The sequence below is a fragment of the Mustelus asterias genome, chromosome 3 (assembly GCF_964213995.1).
Source record: "Mustelus asterias chromosome 3, sMusAst1.hap1.1, whole genome shotgun sequence".
Taxonomy (NCBI): Eukaryota; Metazoa; Chordata; class Chondrichthyes; order Carcharhiniformes; family Triakidae; genus Mustelus; species Mustelus asterias.
Window position 1 is genome coordinate 62132804 of NC_135803.1, and position 27443 is coordinate 62160246.

Consider the following 27443-nt stretch of genomic DNA (forward strand, 5'->3'; position numbering starts at 1 on the left):
CCTTGTCCCCTTCTATGGAATAAATGGGGATTTGACAAAGATGGTTTAAGGGGCTCAAGAGTGTTTGTCCCCCTCCAAGAAATGAGGGCTATTGTGCCTACTTGGCCTTTTGGTTAAGATCAAGAATCAGATCAAGCTCAAGACCAGGTGTAATGCCATTTCTTGTCAGCTGGATCTTGTATGTCTCTTTTGTGGGGACCATGAATTGGATTCAATGTGAATTGTTTTTGAAGCAAGCAAGGAGATGGATAAAGGGCTTCCCTTGTCCACTCTGCACATTGGCTTTGTAAATCTGAGAAAGGATTTTTTTTAATAGACCGTCACTCCAAGGAGTGGTCGGCCTACCGTTCCTATTCTACATGATACCGATAATTTGCCTGCATTATGTGAGTGATGAATCCATTATTTTCTAATTTAACCAAGTACCCAAAGAATAATGATTGCATATCAAGCCTGAATGTGACTGAAATTACAATTCATTAACAGCAGTTCGGCATATACTCAAAGGAACACGTTTAGACTGACTGAAATTTGTCTAAATCTGGACATTGTGTACAAAATAAACATGTCTAATAGCCTTGTATAAGTGCGATGGAAAGCAAAAGATCCTCCCACGCACCCTCTCCGCAGGCAGCATTGGTGGTCCTATTTGTTTAATGTATTTTCAAGAGCTGAATGGAAAATGTCAGTAAGGTCAGTCAGGTTACTTATACAATCAGATAGTGAGGTTATTCTCCAGGAAGTGGCTGGAAACATACACATTTTAAAATGAGAGCAGCTTTTATTTTTTTTTTATTAAAAAATGCTGGGTGCTTATTCTTTTTGATGCCCAGTGCAATGGGAACTGGTGATCGCGTACATCAGTGAAATGTCGCAAATAAATATATAAAAGTTAGAAATTCGCCCACACCAGTGAAGAACACAACACAACAGTGGGTGAGACGGCATGGTTCCCATGAACATTTTCACAATGCATTCCGTTCACACGCCGATCAAAAGACTTGTTTTTTTTAATGACATATTTCTAATGATTTGCTAGTTTTGGCGAGTTGACGCAATAGCCAAAGGAAACAAATGATGATCATTATTCTGAACTATTTACCGGTTACTATGTGTGGTTATTTTTAACAATCAGTAAGTAATTTCTAGGACCCTGTGATAGATCAAAGATTAAAAACCTACCTGCCCTAGTTCTGACTGCACCCAGAGGTGATTCAGACCTTGTTTGATTCAGGTATTCCCCAGATTCAAATGAGAATCATTTGATACACGCCCAGGCTGAAAAGTAACTGGTAAACCGTAAGAAAGAATCCCAAATGAAAACAATTTCAGCCCTGCCAAGAGATTTAAAATGTGAAATATCTGCATATATTCATAATTGAACGCAGCTCCACAAACACATGCATGAATTCACAACATGTCCCTTTCTGTTATATCCGAGTTCCCCAATGTCCACAGCTCGGAATCACTTGAAAGACAGAGAATGTGGGACAGAATTGGTCACATGTCACTCAGCCCAGAGCTGCTGGTGTTTGTGTCCTGGGTCCAGGACATTGCAAAGAGACTGAGCTTGGGAGAAAGAAGCTGCGAGTCGGGGAGGAGTGAGTGACTGAGTGGGTGAGTCTCAGAGAGAGACTGTGAGACTCGGGCTGGACAAATGGTCAAGTGAGAACGAGAGAGCAGAGCGGGCTCATCATCAACTCCCTGAACAGAAACTGCGCTCTTTGCTTTCAGAGTGGAGACAGTAATAAAAAAGAGCTGGTGACAATATTTGACCCAGAATTTACCACAAAGTCAAGGGGTTTCCGAAGAGCGGGAACACCATTAAAACATTTTGGAAACATCCGGTTCTCCTTCGGATTGAAGTGAAATGCATTCGCCGATTTCCCGGTAAAGATTTTCTGAAATTATTTTACTGTTTGGAATGTGAACATTTTCAAACAACGTTTTTGACCTGGGATAATAATATTTTATAGTTCTTTCAAACCAGTCTATCTGGTGTTTTAAAGATATTTTCGTCTCGATATATTTCACTGAGGTGAATTACTCTTGAATATTATTATCAGCATTGTAAAGTTAGCTGGGTGTGGAGTGTGGGTGGTGAAGTGGGAATATCTTCAAATCGAGATGAATAGTTAAATGTCCAGACTCGAAACGTTGGCTCTATTCTCTCTCTACAGATGGTGTCAGACCTGCTGAGATTTTCCAGCAAATTCTATTTTTTTGTTTCAGATTCCAACATCCACAGTATTTTGCTTTTATTTACATTAAATAATTGAACTGTGAGAAAAAAATACAATGAATGCTGGAGATCTGAAATAAAAACCGTGACTTTAACTCTGTTTCTCTCTCCACCAGTGTTGCCTGACCTACTGAGTCAGCATGCTCTGTCTTTTATTTATTTTTTCTAATCCATTCTTAAAGTTACAAAGCCAATGCTCAGAGTGGAATCCCAAATCCAGTCCTTGCTCCAAAACGTGATGTGGAGATGCCGGTGTTGGACTGGGGTAAACACAGTAAGAAGTCTCACAACACCAGGTTAAAAGTCCCAACAGGTTTATTTGGTAGCACAAGCCACTAGCTTTCGGAGCGCTGCTCCTTCATCAGGTAAGTGGGAGTGAATCACACTCCCACTTACCTGATGAAGGAGCAGCGCTCCGAAAGCTAGTGGCTTGTGCAACCAAATAAACCTGTTGGACTTTTAACCTGGTGTTGTGAGACTTCTTACTGTGTTCCAAAAACCACATTCAAATTCCAATTGAATCCAATGGCCCCATCAAGAGACCAAACAAGTACTGTGTCCAGCAAGAGAAGATCCAAACTGACAAGATAAGACATTGAACCCCATCTTGTTTAAGGAATTGATATATTCTGAAGTGTCGGGGAGAATCTGTAGTTTCTCTGGGATGAATATAGGCGGCCGGGATTCACACTGTGATTGCAGCTGCTCTTCAGTCCGGGCTTTATTTGCTGCCCCGGGGTTTATTATGAGAAGGGGAATTTAGACAGTGTATCTCCGGGTAAGTGGTCCCTGGAGCCCAAGGACAGAACAGAGTTAGCGGGAAAGCTTCTGCTATGGAGACAATTAGACTGCCCCTGGATGAAAGGTGAAGTGGCGGTAATGATTAGGAATGCAGTTAGGGGATTGCTGCCGGCACCGTTCTGTGGATTGTTGCTGAAAAGTAAATGGGATGGTTATACGTATCAATCTCACATAAATTTTATGCGAAGCTCCACATTAAAGGCGCTAGTTAAATGCAAGCTGTTTTAAAATGTGAACTGAAAATTAAACTGTCCTGTAATATTAATTAAAATTAAAAAGAACCATGGAATTATTACTATGTGAAAGTAAGCCTTCAGCTCTGGACCTGTTTAGCTCCTTGGTGCATGCTTCTCGCTTTGAACTCTTCCAGCACAGGTTGTGCGAGATGCGCCCCGGTTCAAATCCCAGCCCTTTGATATTCCCAGTGTAAAGCGGATGCGCCGAATGGTCTCCTTCTGCTTCAAGCCTCTCCCAACTGGATTGCATTCTCTCCGTTTATTTTCAAAAGGGAAATCGGCAAAACATGGTGTATGACATCCCGCCCGCCTCCTTAACAAGTAGAATAACATTTGAAATGTATTTTTGTGAATTGTAAATCGCGATGAAGGACAATTTCTCACACCACCTCATTAAAACGGACCCTTTTATCGGGAATTAAGTCAATATTCACCGTTGGGGTTCCATTTGTAATTTGCATTCTTTAATGGGACGATTTGCTGCAGCGAGCGAAGATTTCGACGGTGCAATATCCCATTTCGTCCACAAATCTTTGCCTGATATATTCTAATTGGAAATATTTCAGAATCTCCCATTGTCCTTGTTAATGTTCACTTATGTGTGACGTTGTTAAACTTCGCTAAATAACAACTTGTTCAATGTCAAAAAGAGCAATGGTTGTTTTCTCTCTGACTCCACTTTATTGTCCGGCTATTTATCAAAACCGATCATTTCATTTAAAAGCCGTGATCCTAAAGAACATGAGTATGTTTTTAAATCGGGTGAAAGGAAGAGGCAGTTTGCTTCGCTTCGCCTTCTCCCCCACGCATAATATTTGGAATATTGTAGGTTAAACAGTAAGTTAAAGATCGGCTAAAGATGTTAACGCCTTTCTTAAATAACCAATCTATTGCGGGTTTCTCCTCAAATCCTCCCAGATGGTTTGTATACTGTGAGCCAACTTATCTCACTGGAGTTCCTTCTGTAGAAGGATCACCTCGATCAGAAATGTTAACTGTGTTTCTCTCTAAAGATGCTCCAACTCCTGATAAGTTTATCCTGCATTTTCTGTTATTTCAGATTTCTGGCATCAGCAGAATTTTGCTTTTATCTCATTGGACTCTGACTCCACATGAGTGTTTCCACATTCCACTCCCCAAAAGACACACTTTAAAACCTCCTTTTAAACAATGCTTTCCCTCATCTGTTTTCATTAGGATTCACCTCCAGGGTTTTCCAACTATCCTTTCAAAAGGACTTCCTCTCCATGGTTTTAGCAAGAGTCCACCTCCAGTTTTTCCAACTCTCCTTTCAGTGTTTCTTTGTCTTGAATTGCCACAGCATCCAAACCTCTACATAAGATTTCAGCAGAATACCATTGTTTCCACAGGCTGGAAAGAAGGACACCAAACTTATAATTGCTTCTGATCTCTGGCTTTTCTCTAACCAATTTCATCCAGGTCTGCACTTGCAGCTCTGTTTTTCGATTCAGTGACCAATACCTTGTTCCAATGGCAGTTCCTCTTTTAAGTAACCTTAACCCTTTAACTTCAAACTTCCTGGAAATTTCTAGTTTCTAGAACTAACTGTCCTTTAGCTTTTCTGGAGCTTGCTTTGATGCCCATTACTCCATTGTATAGGTTTCCCGCTTCTAGCAGAGTTGAGAGTTGTTCTCTCTCTAGCTTCCTAGCTCCGAATGCCTGGATCCAGTTAAACACTCATACTCAAAAGGTCTTCTCCCTAAAAGGTCCCTGGTTGCCAAGCAACGTCACATTCTTTCCCCAAGCTCATGTTTACTTTTCCAATCGTAAACTCTCTCAGCACAATGGAAACATAGTTTGAATTGAAATCAAACCCCCATAAGTGCAAGCACCTTTGTTTAACATTAATCTAACTAGGATTTTACCCCTTCCAACACAAGACATGAAATTAAATCCACTTAAAACTATAACTTAGTTTTAATATTGAACAATGCAACCATGAATCACTTAAACCTACCTCTGCTTTTCTGATACACTGAGCAGTTGTAACAAGACTTCCTTACTTTTATACTCCATCTCTTTTGCAATAAAATCCAATACACATATCTTCACAGTCATTATGCATCACATTTACCAGGAGGTAAAACTTAATTAGAAATGCAAATTAACTTTTCTGGTATTTACTGCTGCACACCCAAAATTAAAGGTTGAATGAGAAAAGTTTATTATTCGTATTATGTACTTTAAATACATTGATTTGAAAATATTTGTACTTGTATTATGTGGAAAGCTAGGCTGAGAAAATATATAATGCCATGCTTCACATTTGAAATGATCTGTGAATTATTTTGAATGTAGCCCATGACAAGGTGAGCAAAAATCGGAACCTACCACAAAATTAACAGAAATGTTGTCACTGCATGCAATCATTTGTCTAATAGCTGCAGATTCGCTGCGGTCCCAACCACAGGCTTCTCACTAAGCAAATGCATCTCCTGATATGTCAGTAGGGGATCTCATATTAATGGCATGAAACAGATGAAGAAAGTTTATTTTCTCATGTGGCTAAATGCTTTGCTGTTGCAAATGCCTTTGCAAAATTGACATTGGAAATTGTAGTTTTGCACCCCTATTTTTAAAAAAGTAAGTAGTCATATCAATCCTTAAGCATTACGGTATATTTCTTCTTGGGGTTAGTCACCATTAGAAAGAGAGAAAGAGAGTCTCATAGCCCCTTTTTCACACCAAATGTACTGTACAAGATAAAATATGATAGACAATACTGTTTTACCTCAAACCTTTTTCTTTGTCATTTTATCTGCTCTTTATACTCTGTATAATATTACATATTATTCCTCAAAATTGTAGAGCTCATACATTGTCTTCCCAATTTCTGGTTCTGTTCTATACATTATATTTTTAACCCAAGATTGGAAGAAAATGACCGCTATTTCTCAAATGATCAGGTCTGCTACTCCTCTCGGTCTTGGTGGTCTCGCGTACTATGACCTGTGACCTGTGTTCATTTTTAGAAACAAAATACCTCAATATAATCCAACTGGGAGAAAGATATATTTGCATGAATGGACACCCAACAAATCTATTTTATTCTTCTCCAGATGATGTTCTTTTAAGGTCAACCCCTGCAACAAAAAGTAAAAACAAACAGTACACAGCAAAAATATAAAGAACTTGGGCCTCCTCATTGTAAAAATGCTGACTCTGCTTTCAGGTAAAATACTTTATGAATTATTAATCCAATTATCATTTAGAAATATGAATGCTTTCCAATTTAATGTGGACATGTTTATTTTTCAGTATGGGTCAACTAAGTTACGTGAAGGATCCATTAAAATCAATGCTGGGATCACTACTCTTCACCAGATTGGGCGAGTTTTCACTCCCAATCTTATGCACGCAATCATTGAAAATATGGGCTGGACCATTTCTTGCCACTAGAGGCAGTGGGCATGGCTTAACTCACCAGACAGCCAGCAGCTCAGATCGGAGTCACAAACTGCGCATGTGCAGAAAAAGCACAGAAAAAGTGGCTCTCCTGACAGCACCCCCGGGCCAGATACAGCCTCATCCTCCCCCCAACAGATATCGGTGACTTCCCACCAACATTACTGACCCCCTTACCCCCCCAAATCCCCTTGCACATGGCCCCCTCATCACTCCCCCCTGCCCCGATTGCTGAATGACATGACCCTCTCTCTCCCCTGCCCCCAGTCATCATAGAGGCACAAAGCCCCCACCATTTCATCAGCATACCTGCAACTGCTGACTTGGCTTCCCCTCCATGGTTACAAGGCAAAATGCATTAAACTCACTGGAATGCTCGAACAGGCGTGTGACCCACCCAAAGTGCCTGCAGCTGATCTGCCCTAACAAGGGACAACTCCATAAAACCCCAAGGATGGACAGACAGGCAGGCGGTGCAGGACAAAATGGTCTCCAGGAACACAGCCCCCATATTTTCGCATGGAGATCTCGCCAGGTTGCCGGGGGCTGTGGAGGCAAGGCGGGATACCCTCTTCTCCCAGCGGAACGCCGTACCAGGGGAAGGGATGGACACCTGGGAGGCGGTGGCAGCATGCGTTAGTGCCAGGGCACTGGCCAGGAGGACCTGAAAGCAGTGCCGCAAGAAACTGAATGCCCTAATCCGGGCAGCAAAGGTGAGTGTTTAACCTCATCTTGTATCTTCCCCCTAAATGACCCGCAGCTCCCTCCACCCACAGCACCCTACATGCTTCCAGCCCCTGACCACCAAGCACCTCCCTCCTCACCCCACAAAAATATCCCAACACTTGCCCTCGGAGGACCATCTCTGATACCCTCCAGGACTCGTGCCATCAGATTTTACATGGCTCCTTCTGCCCCCACAGGCAAAGAATGCCCATAATCACTGGGAGAGGGCGAAGACAGGAGTGGTGTGCCTGAGATCTGGTCCTCACTCACTTTGAGGAGCGGGCACTGGAACTTGCGGGAGAAAAGGGGATCCACACCATAAGCAACAGCATGGTCGGGCTGGAGGATAGAAATGAGCATCTGCCAATCTTCCACTCGTTGGAGATATCTGAAGTAAGTTGCATGCAGCCCAGATTCCTCTCCCTCCCTTGCACTAAACCTTGTGTCCTGTGTTGCAGGAAGGGACCCGACACACCTGGGCCAGCTGGCATTGCCGCCCGCACTGCTGCTCCCACCTATTCTGCCCTTGACTGCTTGGAAGACTCCTCGGAGGAAGCGGATGAAGGGACCTCCGAGGCCGGCACCAGTTTTGCATCAGCTTCCATTTCGCAGTTCACCATCCCAGAGACTCTCACATCGGTTGGTCAAGTTAATGTCGAGGCATCTGGGTCAATCTCCAGTGCGCACGACACATCTGCTGATGTACATATGGTGGAGGAGGGAATGTCTGATGCCTCTGGGACTCAGTTGGCCCCAGGCTACATGCTAGACCTCTGTGGTCACTTCTCCCTCAGCTGCTGGAGATGCAGCAACAGAGCCAGGCTATGCAGGAGGGGCTGACAGCAACAATGGACTGACTGGAAGGCTGTTGGGAGGAGTCCCAAAGCTTTCAAGTGGGCCAGCTATTGCCTGTCTTGCGTGGTTCCCAGGCCAACACTGCAAGGGTGGCATCTGCAGTGGAAAGCCTGGGGCAGGAAATCCTCACCATGAGCTGCAGGCTCCAAGCGGTGGCCGAGTCACAACAGGCCACGGCCAAATAACAGCAGGCCACAGCTGAGGACCCCAACAGGCTACTCTAGATTCTGCGGCTCATGTCTGAGAGGCTCGAGAGCCTGCAAGAGACCCAGTGGGACAGCACTGAGACAGAGCAGGCTATGGGTGCAGCCCTTGAGAACATGGCCCACTCACAGAGGGTCATGGCTGAGGGGCTGCAGAGCATGGCCCAGTCTCAGAAGGCACTTGCTGCAGCCATTGACAAGTGGGCCTCGACTCAGAGGGCCATCGCTGAGGACTCGGCCAGCATGGCAAGAATGCAATTGGTCCTGCAGGACTGGCAGGGCTAGGTGACGCCAGAGCTTCTGGAGCTCACTGCAGAAGCACCGGCATCCCATGGAGTGACCCGGGGGGCAGAGGGTTGGGGGGGAGGTCGGAGAAGGGGTGGTTGGACCCAGGTGCGGCAACACAGGCCCCTTGTGACTAAAGGGCATGGTGATCAGGGCCTCCCTCACTGCCCTGGCATGCCTGACCTTTGTTGCCGCCAGCCCTCCAGCCATGGGTGGTGTTGGTTGTCATCGTCTTCCTCCTCCTCCTCCTTTTGCTCTTCTCCTTCTCCTCCTCTTCCTCCTCCTGCTGGCCGGCCTCCTCCCCAGCGATGCCCAGCTGCTCATCCTCCACATCCTCGCTGCTGTGCCGGGTTGTATAGGCTCATTATATCGGTTTCTCCACCTCAGTCTCAGGCCTCCGCACAGACATCATCAGCCAAGTCCGAAGCAGGTATCCCATGTTCCCCATGAGCCACCCTTGCACCCTGGGCACCTGCTTAAAGATCTCCAGGACATTTGAACTCCTCAATATAAAACTGTCATGCACGCTGCCGGCGTGTCTGGTGCAGATGTGCATGATGTACAGCAGATGATCACACATCAACTGCACATTGCTTGAATGGAAGCTCTTTTTGTTCTTGAGTCTTCCTGGATTTTTCATCAGGGCCTTGAGGGCAACATGGGTGCAGTCTATAGCTCCCTGCACATTTGGTATCCCCATGATGGCCGTGAATCTTGCAGGCCAGTCTTCCTGCTGGGCCTTGTCCGAGCCAAATTTAATGTACTGGCCAGCCCGGGCATACAGAACATCCGTGACCACCGTCAGACACTTGTGGACGAATAATTGGGAAATGCTGCAAAGGTCTCCACTGGTGGTCTGGAAGGAGCCAGTGGTGTAAAGGTTTAAGGTGGCCATCACTTTCACAGCTCTGTAACAAATGGCACAGGTATCGCACTGTCTCCTTTCGGAGCTGGAGCTGTCAGCAGCACACGATGTCTGACAGTTGCTCAAAGGACACTCACGTATGGAACTGCCGGGGACTCTGCTCCCTCCTCCTACACCCACCCCCACCCCCGGGGCGAATGGCGGTCACCTCCTGCCTCTGGTGGTCATCTCCCTCTACTCCTCCAAATGGTAAGGCCTGGGCCTCCTCTTCCCGCAATTCTTCCTCCAAATCCTCCTCCTCAGCCCCAGCAGCAACCAAAAGAACAGTAAGATCGATGGATTGCATCGCAAAAACCATTTTGTCAATTTGAAGAGGTGGGGGGTGATTGGGGAAGGGGAGAAACAGATGGAGAGGTTGAAGAAACCTGCTCGTCCCCAGCCCAGCAACATACACTCCCCATACCTCCCCCACAGACTCCCAGCAACACATACTCCCCATACCTCCCCCACAGACTCCCAGCAACACACACTCCCCATACCTCCCCCACAGACTCCCAGCAACACACACTCCCCATACCTCCCCCACAACCCCCCAGCAACACACTCTCCACATTCACTCCACAGCCCCCCCAGAAACACACACTCTCCACATTCACCCCCCAAAGCCCCCCAGAATGGCAACACAGCCCCCGCTTATTCCCCCGCCCTCACTCACAAACACACACCCAGAGCCCATGCAGTAGTGACCACAGACAGTGCTGCTTGACAAGTCCTGAGGCTGCAGCACTGCCACTTCAGAGAGTTTCCAGCCCATCCCCCACCAGCAACATTGATTGCTGCTGCCAACACTAGGACCCAGAGTCAGCGCTAAGACCCGAGGTCAGCGCTGTGAGCCGGGTCCGTGCTGAGAGTCTGAAGTTGGAACCTGTGAACAAACAGCCCCCAATCCCCCCACACACTCGCAGGCCCCCCGACCAAAAATGCAACATGGCCGCCATGAAACAACCCCCCTGCCCCGCCAAGCATCACGGAGCAGTTTAAAAGCAGATACTTACCTCTTCACTCACCCTCACTGCTTCAGCACCTGAAATTAACTTTTATACTTGAGGTGTTTTCCTGACCGATTCCAGTTGCAGCGACCGAGATCTTTCAGGCAGGTGAGCTGGGACAATTGGGAGTGAAGCTCACTAATTACATTGTGATGAACGCAAAAAAATCCAAATTGACGTTTTGCCCCTTTTGGGCGGGTTCCTGATCGTTCCCATTTTTTTTGGTGGTAAAATGGGAATGGGTGTGAAAATGGGCGCCATTCCTGATAGATGCATCACGCCTGATTTTACACCATTTTACAGATTTTCTCACCGCAAAATGGGCGTGATGAGGTGGTAAAATTCCGCCCACTCACTCACTCACCCACTTTCTCACCAATCCACTTATTGACGCACTGACACACTGCAGTCACCTGTTTTCTCACCCATCCACTCACTCACCTACTCACTGACTCATTCAGTTCCTCACTCACTCACTCACTCACTTAGTCACTCATTCACTCAATCATTTACTCACTCACCCTCACATGCACTCACCCATTTACTTACTCACCCACCCACTCACTTAGTGACTCACTCATGCACCCATTCACTTATCCACTCACTCACTCATCCACCCACTCACTTACTCTCTCAACCATATACTCATCCACTCACTCACCTACCCACCTATTCACTCACCCACCCACCTACTCACTCACCATCCACTTATTCACTCACCCACTCACCCACACCTATTCACTCACCCACTCACCCACACCTATTCACTCACCCACTCACCCACACCTATTCACTCACCCACTCACTTATTCACTCACCCACCCACCTACTCACTCACCATCCACTTATTCACTCACCCACTCACCCACACCTATTCACTCACCCACTCACCTATTCACTCACCCACCCACTCACTCACCCACCTACCTATTCACTCATCCACCCACTTATTCACTCACCCACCCACTCAAACACCCATCAACCTACTTAGTCACGTACTCGCCCACTCAATTACTCATTCACTCACTCATTCACCACCAATTCATTCATTCTATAACTCAGTCACTCATTCACTCTCACACTTGGTCACTCCCTTACTCACTCACTCATCTACTTACTCTATAACTCACTCACCCACCCACTCACCCATTCACTTGAACTACTTCCTCGTTCACTCACTCACCCATACAATCTCCCAATCACTTAAACACTCACTTACACACTCACCTACTCACTCACTATATAACTCACTCACCTATCCACCCACCTACCCACTCATTCACTGAAAAACTTCTGACCTGAATACAGCAGCCAATGTTATAGAAAGTAGTTGTGTCCTCTCTTCATCCATCTCGTTTGCGTATCTTCTGCGGGAGTTGTTGCACTCACCCATTGCTGCTGCAGCCAGGAATGGAAGCCCTGGCTGATAATGAACAGTACCGTTGGATAAGAGTGAGTGTTGCAGACAATGACAATTTCCCACCAACTGGAGAATCTGGGCCAATGTTTCACCTGCAGGTGAGACCAGGGGTCATAAATACATTAGTTACTCATAAATCAAAAGGGAGATTCAGATAAAACTTTATTAACCATAGAGTACTGAGAATGTGAAATTCACTACCAAAAGAAGTATTTGAGGTGAATAGTATAGTTGAATTAAAGGGGAGGTTGATAAATGCATGAGGGAGAAAGATATAACAAGTTATATTGATAGAATTTGATGAAGAAGGGTGAGAGGAGCATAAACACTAACATAGACTTGTTGAACCAAATGTCCTGTTTCTGTTCTGCAAACACTGTGTAATACTGTATTATACCTCATTTCCATTCCAGTATTCCATTTGCTGACGCTGTGTGAGACGGAGATCACAGCTGTACCCGATACCACCACTAATGCCATTGTGGGAGAACAGGTTCTGTTTCCTGTACATAACCAATGTACAGCTCTGTATGAAGCAGCATTTTTCATCAAATCACCAATTCATACTAAACTTGCTTCATGGGGATTCAACACATTTGACAAACGGCCACTGTATGAAAACAGACTGCAGAGGAGCGTGAATGATTCTGTGAAGCTGCTCAACGTACAGATTACTGACACTAATTTATACCAGATAGAAATTAATTGCTTTGACAAATCAATGACAGCAGCAAGGGAACAATTATTTGATTTGCAAGTGTTTGGTAAGTCAATTTAATTTATAAATTTAAAATAAAACTATGGTTTTCAATCCCAATGTGAGTCTGAGACAATTACTAAGACAAAATAATAGTGTTCACTCGATGAGGAGGCTGCAGACCTCCACTCAGGATTCCAGCTGAGATGAGGAATGCAGTGGAGAGAGAGGAAGGCAGAAATCTCACTTTGTGGCTGCCCTTCTCATTATCACAGACCTGTTATTGACACAGAAAGTTCATCAGCTTCTGAAAACAGAATGTCTGGGTTAATCTGGATATTCTCCTAGGTTAGGGCCTGTTGTGTATTTCCGACTTTTTTGTTAACCCATTTAAACTGAAGGAACTTTATAGAATGAACTGGATGATTAGTTTGGATAAAGATTGTACTGATAATACATTAATGCCAGGACTTGTGTTGTTTGGGTGATCCAGTTATATACATTTCAGATTTGTGCACTTTTCTGAAATGCAACCACTTATTAATTTCTTACTAAATGTAAAATAGTGACATTCAAGAAATACTATCAAGGCTCATTATTCATCTCCTGATATTTCAGAGCCTGTTTCCAAACCTCTGACGACAGTAACTTGTTCAGCTGCTAATGCCAGCCTGAGCTGTGAAGTCTCCAATGGAATAAATGTCACGATTCACTGGGAAAAATTATCTTTATCTGGAGCCATCAATGGAACATATGATGGGCCAGAATTAGTGATAGACCATGCAAATGAAGAAGAACAATACTGGTACAAGTGTATAGCAGAGAATCCAGTCAGCAATGCAACCAGCGATCCATGGACCATAAAGGAGTGTAAAAGTGAGTAATTGTAAAATGTGCATACTGCGGTATTTGACTATTCCAGTGCTTTCGTGTCCTGCCTCCACAAAGGGATTCCATTGTGCAAGTATTAAAGTGTTGCATCTTGTATATGTTTAACATTTGTGAAATATGCCATGTTGCTTTGACTGTGCTCAATATTGTGACCTCTTGAGCTAAAGGTTTACAAGAAGCAAATATTCGCAGAAACATCTATTAACAATTGGTCTCTGACTGAGCTAAGAATGTATATACTTAGGTCACTTGCACAGCGATGACCTTATAAAGTGACTAATCAGGTTAAGAGCAGCCCAGCCTTGAAATCAGAATATCACCATAATGCTCCAAATCTCAGATGACCCATGGGCAATGAAGTGGAAAATTAGCTGTTGTCCGTGTTTTAAAATGCACAGGACTGAAGTTGCAGGTTAAATCTCCCACTCCTGATTTATCTTGCTCTTCCTGGAAACTGCCTTTAAAATGTTTTCTCCGCTGATATTTTTTGCCTATATCTATTTATATATGCACACATGGTCATGTAAATTAATAACCTGCCTCATCACAGGTTTCTGTAATAGCCATTACAACATTTCACTGCATGACAAACTTCAATTCCGCTGCCCTGTTTCAGATCAGAAACTGTCCTGGCTGATTCACAATGTTGCTGCATCAGGATTGCTGTTAACCTTAATTATGATCATATATAGCTGCAGCAAAATACAATCAACTGCTGGTGATAAAGGAAGCTGTAAGTATGACTGTTATTTTCAGACAAAACTATAAAGGTTCAGCAGAAATGATAAAATAATTATTATTCATTCCATATATTGAAAGATTTACAGGCAAAAAAGCAGCAGTTAAATCTAAGATCATAGTAGACCATTCAACCCCTCCAGCCTGTTTCCCATTAGGATCAAGGTGGATTTGTACCATAACTCTATATTCCTTGCTACCCTTACCTAGTAAAAAAATATTGATCTTTGTTATGAAAGCTTCAACTGTTCGAGTATCCACAGCCTTTGGGAGAGAGAATTCTATATTTCTACAACTCTGTGTGAAAATAATTGTTTCTTGATTTCCCTCCTAAATGTCGTCGCTGTCAATGTATCCACCGAACCAATTTTCTGACTCTCAAGTTTGGAGCAATCTCTTTCATATTAGGATTCAATTCATGAATGTTTTGACAAACTTTGAAAACTATCTTCTCTAAGCTTTCTGTTCTCCAGAGTAAACAATCACAGATACTCCAACCACTCATCATAGTTCAGGTGCCTTAAGTTAGCTATCACTGAGGGTGACACGGTGGCACAGTGGTTAGCACTGCTGCCTCACAACACCAGGGAACCGGGTTCAATTCTGGCCTCAGGTGACTGTGTGGAGTTTGCGCATTCTCGCTATGTCTGTGTGGGTTTCCTCTGGGTGCTCCGGTTTCCTCCCACAGTCCAAAGATGTGCAAAATTAGGTGGATTGACCATGCTAAATTGCCCCTTAGTGTCAGGGGACTAGCAGGGTAAATATGGGTGGTTACAGGGATAGTGGCTGGCTTGATGGGCTGAATGGCCTCCTCCTGTACTACAGGGATTCTATGATTATTGTTTCCCTTTCCCACCATGCATCCAATATTTGCTTATTTCTTGCCGTGCTGGCTTACGTACACAGTTCCAAAGATGTGGCCATATTTGTACTTTGTACAAATTCATTATCATCCTATGGGAATTGTCACAGATGCTTCTGCCCATAACAGTAATAGTAGAAGTGAACCCCTTGTGGAGACACAGTCCTGTCGTCACACTGAGGATATCCTCCATCGTAATGTGTGGCGCTATCACCGTGCTAAATGGGATAGATTTTCAACACATCTAGCAACACAAAACTGAGCATCCATGTGATCCATCAGCAGCAGCATTATAAACAACCACCATCTGCTGATCCCCCAATGTACCATCACCATCAAGCCAGGTGATCACTGCTGGTTCAATGAAGAGTGCAGGGGGACATGTCTGGGGCTGCACCAGGCACCTGGCAACATGGTGAAGTTACAATATAGGGCTCCTTAGGTGCCAGTCAACCTAAGTGGCAAGTAATACTCATAGAACATAGAACAGTACAGCACAGTACAGGCCCTTCGGCCCTCGATGTTGTGCCGAGCTTTGTCCGAAACCAAGATCAAGCTATCCCACTCACTATCATTCTGGTGTGCTCCATGTGCCTATCCAATAATCGCTTGAAAGTTCCTAAAGTGTCCGACTGCACTATCACAGCAGGCAGTCCATTCCACACCCCAACCACTCTCTGAGTAAAGAACCTACCTCGGACATCCCTCCTATATCTCCCAGCATGAACCTTATAGTTATGCCCCCTAGTAACAGCTACATCCACCCGAAGAAATAGTCTCTGAACGTTCACTCTATCTATCCCCCTCATCATCTTATAAACGTCTATTAAGTCACCCCTTATCCTCCTCCGCTCCAAAGAAAAAAGCCCTAGCTCCCTCAACCTTTCCTCATAAGACCTACCCTCCAAACCAGGCAGCATCCTGGAAAATCTCCTCTGCACTCTCTCCAATGCTTCCACATCCTTCTTATAGTGAGGTGACCAGAACTGCACACAATATTCCAAATGTGGTCTCACCAAGGTCCTGTACAGTTGCAGCATAAACCCACGGCTCTTAAACACCAACCCCCTGTTAATAAACGCTAACATACTATTGGCCTTCTTCATGGCTCTATCCACTTGAGTGGCAACCTTCAGAGATCTGTGGATATGAACCCCAAGATCTCTCTGTTCCTCCACATTCCTCAGAACCCTGCCATTAACCCTGTAATCCGCATTCAAATTTGTCATAGAATCATAGAATCATAGAATCCCTACAGTGCAGAAAGAGGCCATTTGGCCCATCGAGTCTGCACCGACCATAATCCCACCCAGGCCCTAACCCCATATCCACCCACTAATCCCTCTAACCTACGCATCTCAGGACACTAAGGGGCAATTTTAGCACGGCCAATCAACCTAACCCGCACATCTTTGGACTATGGGAGGAAACCGGAGCACCCGGAGGAAACCCACGCAGACACGAGGAGAATGTGCAAACTCCGCACAGACAGTGACCCAAGCCAGGAATCGAACCCAGGTCCCTGGAGCTGTGAAGCAGCAGTGCTAACCACTGTGCTACCGTGCCGTCTTACCAAAATGAATCACCTCGCACTTATCAGTGTTAAACTCCATCTGCCATTTTTCGGCCCAGCTCTGCATCCTATCAATGTCTCCTTGCAGCCTACAACAGCCCTCCACCTCATCCACGACTCCACCAATCTTGGTGTCATCAGCAAATTTACTGACCCACCCTTCAGCCCCCTCCTCCAAGTCATTGATAAAAATCGCAAATAGCAGAGGACCCAGCACTGATCCCTGTGGTACACCGCTGGTAACTGGTCTCCAGTCTGAACATTTTCCATCCACCACCACCCTCTGTCTTCTATGAGATAGCCAGTTATTTATTCAATCGGCCAAATTTCCCTCTATCCCACACCTCTTTACTTTCTTCATGAGCCTACCATGGGGAACCTTATCAAACGCCTTACTAAAATCCATGTATACGACATCCACTGCTCTACCTTCATCGACACACTTAGTTACCTCCTCAAAGAATTCAATCAAATTTGTGAGGCAAGACTTACCCTTCATGAATCCGTGTTGGCTATCCCGGATTAAGCTGCATTTTTCCAAATAGTCATAAATCCTATCCCTCAGGACCTTTTCCACTAACTTAACGACCACCGAATTAAGACTAACCAGCCTATAATTACCAGGGTCATTCCTATTTCCTTTCTTGAACAGAGGAACAACATTCACCACTCTCCAGTCCTCTGGCATCATCCCCGTGGACAGTGAGGACCCAAAGATCAAAGCCAAAGGCTCTGCAATCTCATCCCTTGCCTCCCAAAGAATCCTAGGATATATCCCATCTGGCCCAGGGGACTTATCGACCCTCAGTTATTTCAAAATTGCTAATACACCTTCCCTCAGAACATCTATCTCCTCCAACCTATCAGCCTGTGTCCCACTCTCATCCTCAAAAACACGGTCCCTCTCCTTGGTGAACACTGAAGAAAAGTATTCATTCATCGCCTCTCCTATCTCTTCTGACTCCATGCACAAGTTCCCACTACTATCCTTGACCGGCCCTAACCTCACCCTGGTCATTCTTTTATTTCTCACATAAGAGTAGAAAGCCTTGGGGTTTTCCTTGGTCCGACCCGCCAAGGACTTCTCATGCCCCCTCCTAGCTCTCCTAAGCCCTTTTTGTAGTTCATTCCTTGCTACCTTGTAACCCTCAAGCAACCTAACTGAACCTTGTTTTCTCATCCTTACATACGCTTCCTTTTTCCTCTTGACAAGACATTCAACCTCTTTTGTGAACCATGGTTCCCTCACTCGACCATTTCCTCCCTGCCTGATAGGGACATTCCTATCAAGGACACGCAGTATTTGTTCCTTGAACAAGCTCCACTTTTCATTTGTGCCTTTCCCTGACAGTTTCTGTTCCCATCTTATGCTCCCTAATTCTTGCCTAATCGCATCATAATTACCCCTCCCCCAATTATAAACCTTGCCTTGCCATAAGGCCCTATCCGTCTCCATTGCAATAATGAAAGACACCGAATTGTGGTCACTATCTCCAAAGTGCTCTCCCACACACAAATCTAACACTTGGCCCGGTTCATTACCCAGTACCAAGTCCAACGTGGCCCCCATCTCTTGTCGGCCTATCCACATACTGTGTCAGGAAACCCTCCTGCACACACTGTACAAAAACTGCCCCATCCGAACTATTCGACCTATAAAGGTTCCAATCAATATTTGGAAAGTTAAAGTCACCCATGACAAGTATCCTGTGACCTCCACACCTATCCATAATCTGCTTTGCAATTTCTTCCTCCACATCTCTATTTGGGGGCCTATAGAAAACCTCCAACAACATGACCGCTCCTTTCCTATTTCTAACTTCAGCCCATATTACCTCAGTAGGCAGATCCCCTCGAACTGCCTTTCAGCAGCCGTTAAACTATCCTTGATTAACAATGCTACTCCTCCACCTCTTTTACCACCTTCCCTACTCTTACTGAAACATCTATACCCCAGAACTGCCAACAACCATTCCTGTCCCTGTTCTAACCATGTCTCCGTAATGGCCACGACATCGTAGTCCCAAGTACCTATCCACGCTCCAAGTTCACCTACCTTATTCCAGATGCTCCTTGCATTGAAGTAGACACAATTCAACCCACCTTCCTGTCTGACGGTACACTCCTGTGACCTTGATACCCTCCTCAGTACCTCACTACACTCAACACTGGCTTCTGGACTACAGCTCATTTTCCCATCCCCCTGACAAATTAGTTTAAATCCCCCCGAAGAGCCGTAGCAAATTTCCCTCCCAGGATATTGGTGCCCCTCTGGTTCAGGTGCAAACCGTCCTGTTTGTACAGGTCCCACCTCCCCCAGAATGTGCTCCAATTATCCATGAAACTGACACCCTCCCTCCTACACCATCCCTGCAGCCACGTGTTTATCTGCACTCTCTCCCTGTTCCTCAACTCGCTAGCACGTGGCTCCGGCAACAAACCAGAAATGACAACATGGTTTGTCTTGGCTCTCAGCTTCAACCCTAGCTCCCTAAATTCCTGTTTTAAATCCCCGTCCCTTCTCTTACTTATGTCGTTGGTACTGATGTGTACCATGACTTGTGACTGTTCCCCTTCCCCTTTAAGGATCCTGAAAACACGGTCCGAGATGTCACGGACCCTGGCACCCGGGAGGCAACATACCATCCGTGAGTCTCTTTCGTTGTCACAGAATCTCCTATCTGTCCCTCTAACTATCGAGTCCCCAATAACTATTGCTCTCCTGCTCTCCCCCCTTCCCTTCTGAGCCACAGGGACGGACTCAGTGCTGGAGATCCGGTCACCGCGGCTTACCACTGATAGGTCGTCCACCTCAACAGTATCCAAAGCGGTATACTTGTTGCCGAGGGGAACGACCATAGGGGATCCCTGTACTGTCTGCTTCCCCCCAGCCCCTCTCACCGTCACCCATCTATCTTCATTCTTCGGAGTAACTGCATCCCTGAAGCTTCTATCTGTGACCACCTCTGCCTCCCGAAGTTCCTCCAGCTCCAGCTCCAGATCCCTAACACGGTCTTCAAGGAACTGGAATTGGATGCACTTCCTGCAGGTGTGCTCAGCTGGGACAATACTGGTGTCCCTCACCTCAAACATCCCACAGGAGGAACATTGCCCTGCCTGTACTGACATCCCTGCTAACTTCCCTTAATAAGAAACGAAAGAGAGAAAAAAAAAGCTTACCTGCTCTCACTCCGAGTCCTTTTTTTTAGGTAAGAGGAGGGGGGAGGGTGGGAGACTCTAAACTGAGATTAAATCCAAACAAACTGAGATTAAACCCAAACAAACTGAGATTAAACCCAAACAAACTGAGATTAAACCCAAACAAACTGATATTAAATCCAAACAACTGAGATTAAATCCAAACAACTGAGATTAAACCCAAACAAACTGAGATGAAACCCAAACAACTGAGATTAAATCCAAACTGAGATTAAACCCAAACAACTGAGATTAAACCCAAACAACTGAGATTAAACCCAAACAACTGATATTAAATCCAAACAACTGATATTAAATCCAAACTGAGATTAAACCCAAACAACTGAGATTAAATCCAAACAACTGAGATTAAACCCAAACAAACTGAGATGAACTCCAAACCAACTGAGATTAAACCCAAACAACTGAGATTAAACCCAAACAAACTGAGATTAAATCCAAACAAACTGAGATTAAACCCAAACAAACTGAGATTAAATCCAAACAAACTCAAAGCAAAGCAATCTCACAATCAACAGATCAGACCTGTTCACCATCTGCAAGGCACTAGTCAGGAGCATGGTGGAATACTCTCCACTTGCCTGGATGAGTGCAGCTCCAACACCACTCAAGAAGCTTGGCACTATCCAGGACAAAGCAGCTGGCTTGATTGGCAGCCCATCTACCACCTTAAACATTCACTCTTGCCACCATTGATGCACAGTGGCAGCAATGCATACCATCTACAAGATGCACTGCAGGAACTCACCAAGATTCTTTTGACAACACCTTCTAAACCAACGACTTCACCACCTCAAAGGATAAATCGTAGCAGATACAAATTCCCCTCCAAGACATACACCACTTTGAATTGGAAATATATCATCACCATTCCTGCATTGTCACTGAGTCAAAAATCCTGGAACTCTCTTCCTAACAGCACTGTGGGTGTACATACACCACATGGACTGTAGCAGTTCAAAACGGAAGCTCACCACCATCTTCTCAAGGGTAACTAGGGAAGGCAAATAATTATTTATTCATTCATGGGATGTGGATGTTACTGTCTGGACCTGAATTTATTGCCCATCCCTAATTGCCTTTGAACTGAGTGCTTGTTAGGAAATTTTAAGAGTCAACGACATTGCCTTGGATTTGGAGTCACATGTCGCCCAGATCAGGACGGCAGATTTCCTGCTCTAAAGGACAGACGTGAATCACATGTATTTTTAGGACAATTTACAATGGTTTCCTGGTCATCATTAGATTTTTGATTCCAGATTTGAGTTCAAATTTCAACATCTGCCATAGTGGGATTTGAACCCAGGTCCCTGGAACGTTACCATGGGTTTCTGGATTCCTAGCCCAGTGGCGATACCACTATGCCATTGCCTTCCCCTGTTGGCCTAGCTAGTGGCACCAACATCCTGTGAAATTATTATTTTTTAATTGGGATTTTATTTGTGGGTACCTATTGTTGAAAAAGAACAGCTTCACAAAGTTCCAGGGTACAAGTGTTTTAGGCGAGACAGAGGAGGGGCCAAAAGAGGTGGGGGAGTAGCGGTATTGGTTGGAGAGAATATTACAGCGGTGCAGAGGGAGGACAATTCGGAGGAGTCGTGTAGCGAGTCACTCTGGGTGGAGCTTAGAAACAGGAAAGGCGCAGTCACTATGTTGGGGGTGTACTACAGGCCCCCCAACAGCCCAAGGGAAGTGGAAGAATGGATATGTCAGGAGATACTGGATAGGTGCAGGAAATATAGGGTTGTTGTAGTGGGAGACTTCAATTTCCCTGGTATAGACTGGAAATCGCTGAGGGCAGGGACTCTGGATGGTGAGGCATTTGTAAAATGTGTACAGGAGGGTTCGTTGGAACAATATGTGGACAGCCCAACTAGAGAGGGGGCTATACTGGACCTGGTGCTGGGGAATGAACCCGGTCAGGTCTTCAAAGTTTTGGTCGGGGAACATGTGGCAAATAGTGACCACAATTCTGTTAGCTTTAGGATAGTGATGGAAAAGGATGAGTGGTGTCCCAAGGGTAAGGTGTTGGATTGGGGGAAGGCTAACTTTATTGGGATCAGGCAGAAATTGGCAGCTCTTGATTGGGAGAGGCTGTTTGAGGGTAAATCCACATCTGGTATGTGGCAGTCTTTTAAGGAATGGTTGTTAGGGCTACAGGACAAGCATGTGCCTGTAAAAAAGGATAGGAAGGGTAGGATTAGAGAACCGTGGATAACCAGGGAAATTGAGGGACTGGTCAAAAGGAAAAGAGAGGCGTATGTTAGGTCCAAGCAGCTAAAAACGGAGGGAGCTCTGGAAGAGTATAATGAAAGTAGGAAAATACTCAAACGGGGAATTAGAAGAGCAAAAAGGGGTCACGAAATGTTCTTGGCAGACAGGATTAAGGAGAATCCCAAGGCATTTTATTCATACGTTAGGAACAAAAGGGTTGTAAGGGAAAAAATCGGACCTCTCAGGGACAAAAGTGGGGACTTATGCTTGGAGCCCAAAGAGGTAGGGGAGATCCTAAATGAATACTTTGCGTCGGTATTCACTAAGGAGAGGGATGTGTTGACTGGGAGTGTCTCGGAGGGGAGTGTTGAACCGTTGGAGAAAATCTCCATTACAAAGGAGGAAGTGTTAGGTTTGTTAGAGAATATAAAGACTGACAAATCCCCAGGGCCTGATGGAATCTATCCAAGGCTGCTCAGGGAGACGAGAGGTGAAATAGTTGGGCCTCTGACGCAAATCTTTGTCTCGTCACTGGACACAGGTGAGGTCCCAGAGGATTGGAGGATAGCCAATGTGGTCCCGTTATTTAAGAAGGGTAGGAAGGATAACCCGGGTAATTATAGGCCGGTGAGCTTGACGTCCGTGGTGGGGAAGTTGTTGGAGAAGATTCTTAAAGATAGGATGTATGCGCATTTAGAAAGGAATAAACTCATTAACGATAGTCAACATGGTTTTGTGAGAGGGAGGTCATGCCTCACGAACCTGGTGGTGTTTTTTGAAGAAGTGACCAAAATGGTTGACGAAGGAAGGGCCGTGGATGTTGTCTATATGGACTTTAGTAAAGCGTTTGACAAAGTCCCTCATGGTAGGCTAGTGAAAAAGGTTGGATCCCATGGGATAAAGGGGGAGGTGGCTAGATGGGTGGAGAACTGGCTTGGTCATAGAAGACAGAGGGTGGTAGTGGAAGGGTCTTTTTCCGGCTGGAGGCCTGTGACTAGTGGTGTACCGCAGGGCTCTGTATTGGGACCTCTGCTGTTTGTGATTTATATAAATGATCTGGAAGAAGGAGTAACTGGGGTGATCAGTAAGTTTGCGGACGACACAAAACTGGCAGGACTTGCAGATAGTGAGGAACATTGTCAGAGGCTACAGAAGGATATAGATAGGCTGGAAATTTGGGCAAGGAAATGGCAGATGGAGTTCAATCCTGATAAATGCGAAGTGATGCATTTTGGTGGGAATAATGTAGGGAGGAGCTACACGATAAATGGAAGAACCATAAAGGGTGTAGAGACGCAGAGGGACCTGGGTGTGCAAGTCCACAGATCTTTGAAGGTGACGTCACAGGTGGAGAAGGTGGTGAAGAAGGCATATGGCATGCTTGCCTTTATAGGACGGGGCATAGAGTATAAAAGTTGGGGTCTGATGTTGCAGATGTATAGAACGTTGGTTCGGCCGCATTTGGAATACTGCGTCCAGTTCTGGTCGCCACACTACCAGAAGGACGTGGAGGCTTTGGAGAGAGTACAGAGGAGGTTTACCAGGATGTTGCCTGGTATGGAGGGGCTTGGTTATGAGGAGAGATTGGGGAAACTGGGGTTGTTCTCCTTGGAAAGACGGAGGATGAGGGGAGACTTAATAGAGGTGTATAAAATTATGAAAGGCATAGATAGGGTGAACGGTGGGAAGCTTTTCCCCGGGTCGGTGGTGACGTTCACGAGGTGTCATAGGTTCAAGGTGAAGGGGGGGAGGTTTAACACAGATATCAGAAGGACATATTTCACACAGAGGGTCGTGGGGGCCTGGAATGTGTTGCCGGGCAAGGTGGTGGAGGCGGACACACTGGGAACGTTTAAGACTTATCTAGACAGCTATATGAACGGAGTGGGAATGGAGGGATACAAAAGAGTGATCTAGTTTGGACCAGGGAGCGGCGCGGGCTAATTGTTCCTGGTTTCTCGTTTCAAGGCTTCATTCTACGATCATCTTGCTGGTGCCAGTACAGAGTGAGACTGCGGATAGTTGGGAACCTGTCTCGGGGGCAGGGGATTCATATGGTGTTCGTGGAAGTGGAAATGACTAGGGTTGGGAAGCATTTTCCGATCGGGGCCATTGTGATCTCCTGGACTCGTTTCGATCGCCTCAGGGGGTCGGAGAGGAATTTCCCAGATTTTTTTTTCCCCATATTGGCCCTGGGGTTTTTCACTCTGGGTTTTCGCCTCTCCCTGGAGATCACATGGTCTGGAATGGGGGGGTGGGGGTAAGTTAATAGGTTGTAATGAACAAAGCATCGTAGCTGTGAGGGACAGCTCGGTGGATAGGATATTGGTATGTAGATAGGCTGGAAAATTGGGTGGGGATCCTGGATTCAGGATTCAATGCTGGACCGGGGAGCGGCGCGGGCTTGGAGGGCCGAAGGGCCTGTTCCTGTGCTGTATTGTTCTTTGTTCTTTGTTCTTTGTTCTTTGTGTTTGTTCTGTTAATAAGGACTTTTAAAATTGACAGATTTGAGAATGGAAAAAGACACAGCTCCACCGCCACTGTTGTGACCTCAATTTTCAGAGTCAGCTCACCTGGTAACTTCCTGAATGCTCTCCAGTTTACAGCTTCACGCCTCAATGCAGGCTAACAGATTGCCTGTGAAGTAGATAATGGCTGCAAAGGAAAGCAACACTGCAAGGTGCCATGGACAGAATATATGTGTTCTCTTGCTTCCCGTAATTAGTATGTTTGGTATGGAAATAGGTGTGTCTTTTCTTACCCTTGGAATGTGTATTCCAATTAAATAATTCAACACAAGCTTTTGTAAGGTTAGAAGTAAAGAAGGTTATTTATTCCCACACACTTAGCCCGGATTAATGTAACGTCACCCAGTCAGTTTCAACATGCATACACATACATAGCTTAGATACATATAAAGATAATGGGAGCGATCTTACCCTCTAGCCCTGCCGGCCGATGGGAGGGACAGGCCAGTAAGATCACGAGAGAGCCGAGATGTCCGTCACACCCGCTTTCTCCCATTTTCACGCTCGTTTGGCACTTAGAATATTTCTTGGTAAAATCACCCCAGTGTGTTTTACAGATTACAATTAATTCAATCTTATGATTTCCAGTCTCCCACTTGGCAGGCCTGTGGTTTCTTGAATGGATTCAATGGTTTAAAGTTGAGTTGAGGGTCTTGTAAAGAATTAGGTTCACAGGAGATTGTGAGGTCTCTTGTAGTTGAATATCTGGGAGGTTGGTTCTCAGATCAACTTTGAGCCTGGAACAGGTTAAGCACTTTTACTGCTTGATGATTCACAGCTTGTTTCAGACTCTGATTCTCAGACTGGGTGATGATTGATGGTTCTGATTGTTTTAGGGTCACAAAAGTGCAGTCCCTGACACTAGTTTTGATCACATGATTACTGGGTTAACACTTCTGAGGCCCACCAATCTAGTTTGGATGGGGGAAGTCATTATGATACATTATGATAGTGACCAATGAGTCAATTGGCTCTCAGTAGAAAGACAGTCTGGAAACTGCATGGTCTTTAAGTGTTGGCCCTACACAAAGAGATATGTTAATTTCACAGATTGGCAGTGAGATACCCTCACCTGTGTCCATATTGAATTAGGTGTTCGCCGGAGACTTAATACTATCTGTAGTTCAAATGCTAAAAAACACAGGATTTGCGGCAGCCATTTTAACAGCTTGTTTGTGTCCAATTTTTAAAAGTTTTGACTAAAAGTTCAGAACATGACATGCTTGTACTGGGCGTTACAAAGGATTTCTGCGCAACTGCTTGCAATCTTTCCAAAGAGCTTGAGCCAAACAAGTGGCTAACTGTTGTTATAGGGAGAGTTTAGGAGGACATTTAATTTCCTTAAAGGTAATTTAGAAGGCGTTCTTGTATTGTTGTTATGACAATTCTAATTCATGCACAAACCCTAAATGTTGTTTAAATTCTGATGCTTTTTTCTAGTGTATTCATAATAAACGATTGCTTTCTTCATAAAAACTTTGGCTTTGCCTGAAATTTCTTTAGCTAAAAGAGTCTAAGTGAAATACAAAGTGAAATCATGTGGAGAATAAAAAGAGCATTCTTCACAGTAAAGTGTACCTTTGTAACTTTTAAACTCCAACAGATACCATGCGCTGTATTGATAGATTACAATAAACAGAACAGAAATGCTAGAGTGAGTAGAAGGGCACATTTATGCAATATCAATGTGTTAATTTTCTAGATTCTTTACTCATTATTACATTGATTATTTTATATATATATGATCATTATTATATATGGTGGCACAGTGGTTGGCACTGCTGTCTCACAGCGCCAGGGACCTGGGTTCAATTCCTAGCTTGGGTCACTGTCTGTGTGGAGTTTGCACATTCTCCTCATGTCTGCATGGGTTTCCTCCGAGTGCTCCGGTTTCCTCCCACAGTCCAAAAATGTGCGAGTTAGATTGATTGTCCATGGTGAATTGCCCCTTAGTGTCAAGGGACTAGCAAGGTAAAAACGTGAGTCTACAGGAATAGGGATGGGTGGGATTGTGGTCGGTGCAGGCACGATGGGCTGAATAGCCTCCTTCTGCACTGTAGGGATTCTATGATTCTATGATATTGAGAAAAGCTAAACAAATTTTTTTTTTTGGCAGCCCAGATAACACAGGGACTTGACTTGTTAATCAACCTTGTAGTCCAGAAAGCGTACAGCGTGCTTTCCTCCATCGGTTGGGGCATTGAGTATAAAAATTTGCATGTCATGCTGCAGCTGTACAGAATCTTAGTTCGGCTTCATTTAGAATATTGTGTACAATTCTAGTCGCCACACTACTAGAAGGATGTGGATACTTTGGAGAGGGTACAAAAGAGGTTTGCCAAGATGTTGCCTGGTCTGGAGGGTAGTAGCTGTGAGGAGAGGTTGGATAAACTCGGTTTGTTCTCACTGGAACGACAGAGGTTGAGGGGTGACCTGTTAGAGGTTTACAAGATTATGAGTGGCATGGACAGAGTGGACAGTCAGATGGTCTTTCCTAGGGCAGAAAAGTCAAGTACTAGGGGACATAGGCAAGGGGAAAAGTTTAGAGGAACTGTGAGAGGCAAGGTTTTTACACAAAGGGTTATGAATGTCTGGAACGCGCTGCCTGGGGAG

General features: G+C 45.1%; 1 protein-coding gene across 4 annotated transcripts; it reads left to right on the forward strand.

Annotated features, from left to right (window-relative positions):
* Positions 1 to 1562: 1562 nt before the first annotated feature.
* Positions 1563 to 26301, forward strand: LOC144484135 (hepatic and glial cell adhesion molecule-like). Of its 4 annotated transcripts, none has more exons than XM_078202680.1 (6): positions 1563 to 1890; positions 6360 to 6472; positions 12522 to 12872; positions 13424 to 13681; positions 14313 to 14429; positions 24808 to 26301. In XM_078202680.1, exons 2-6 carry the CDS (start codon positions 6454 to 6456, stop codon positions 24849 to 24851), a joined length of 789 nt encoding a protein of 262 aa, XP_078058806.1. In that variant the 5' UTR covers positions 1563 to 1890; positions 6360 to 6453; the 3' UTR covers positions 24852 to 26301. The 4 variants fall into 4 exon arrangements, with proteins under 4 accessions (XP_078058806.1, XP_078058821.1, XP_078058813.1 ...); XM_078202687.1 differs by lacking the exon at positions 1563 to 1890 and adding an exon at positions 3467 to 3600 and having other exon boundaries at positions 24808 to 26299; XM_078202695.1 differs by lacking the exon at positions 14313 to 14429.
* Positions 26302 to 27443: the final 1142 nt, after the last annotated feature.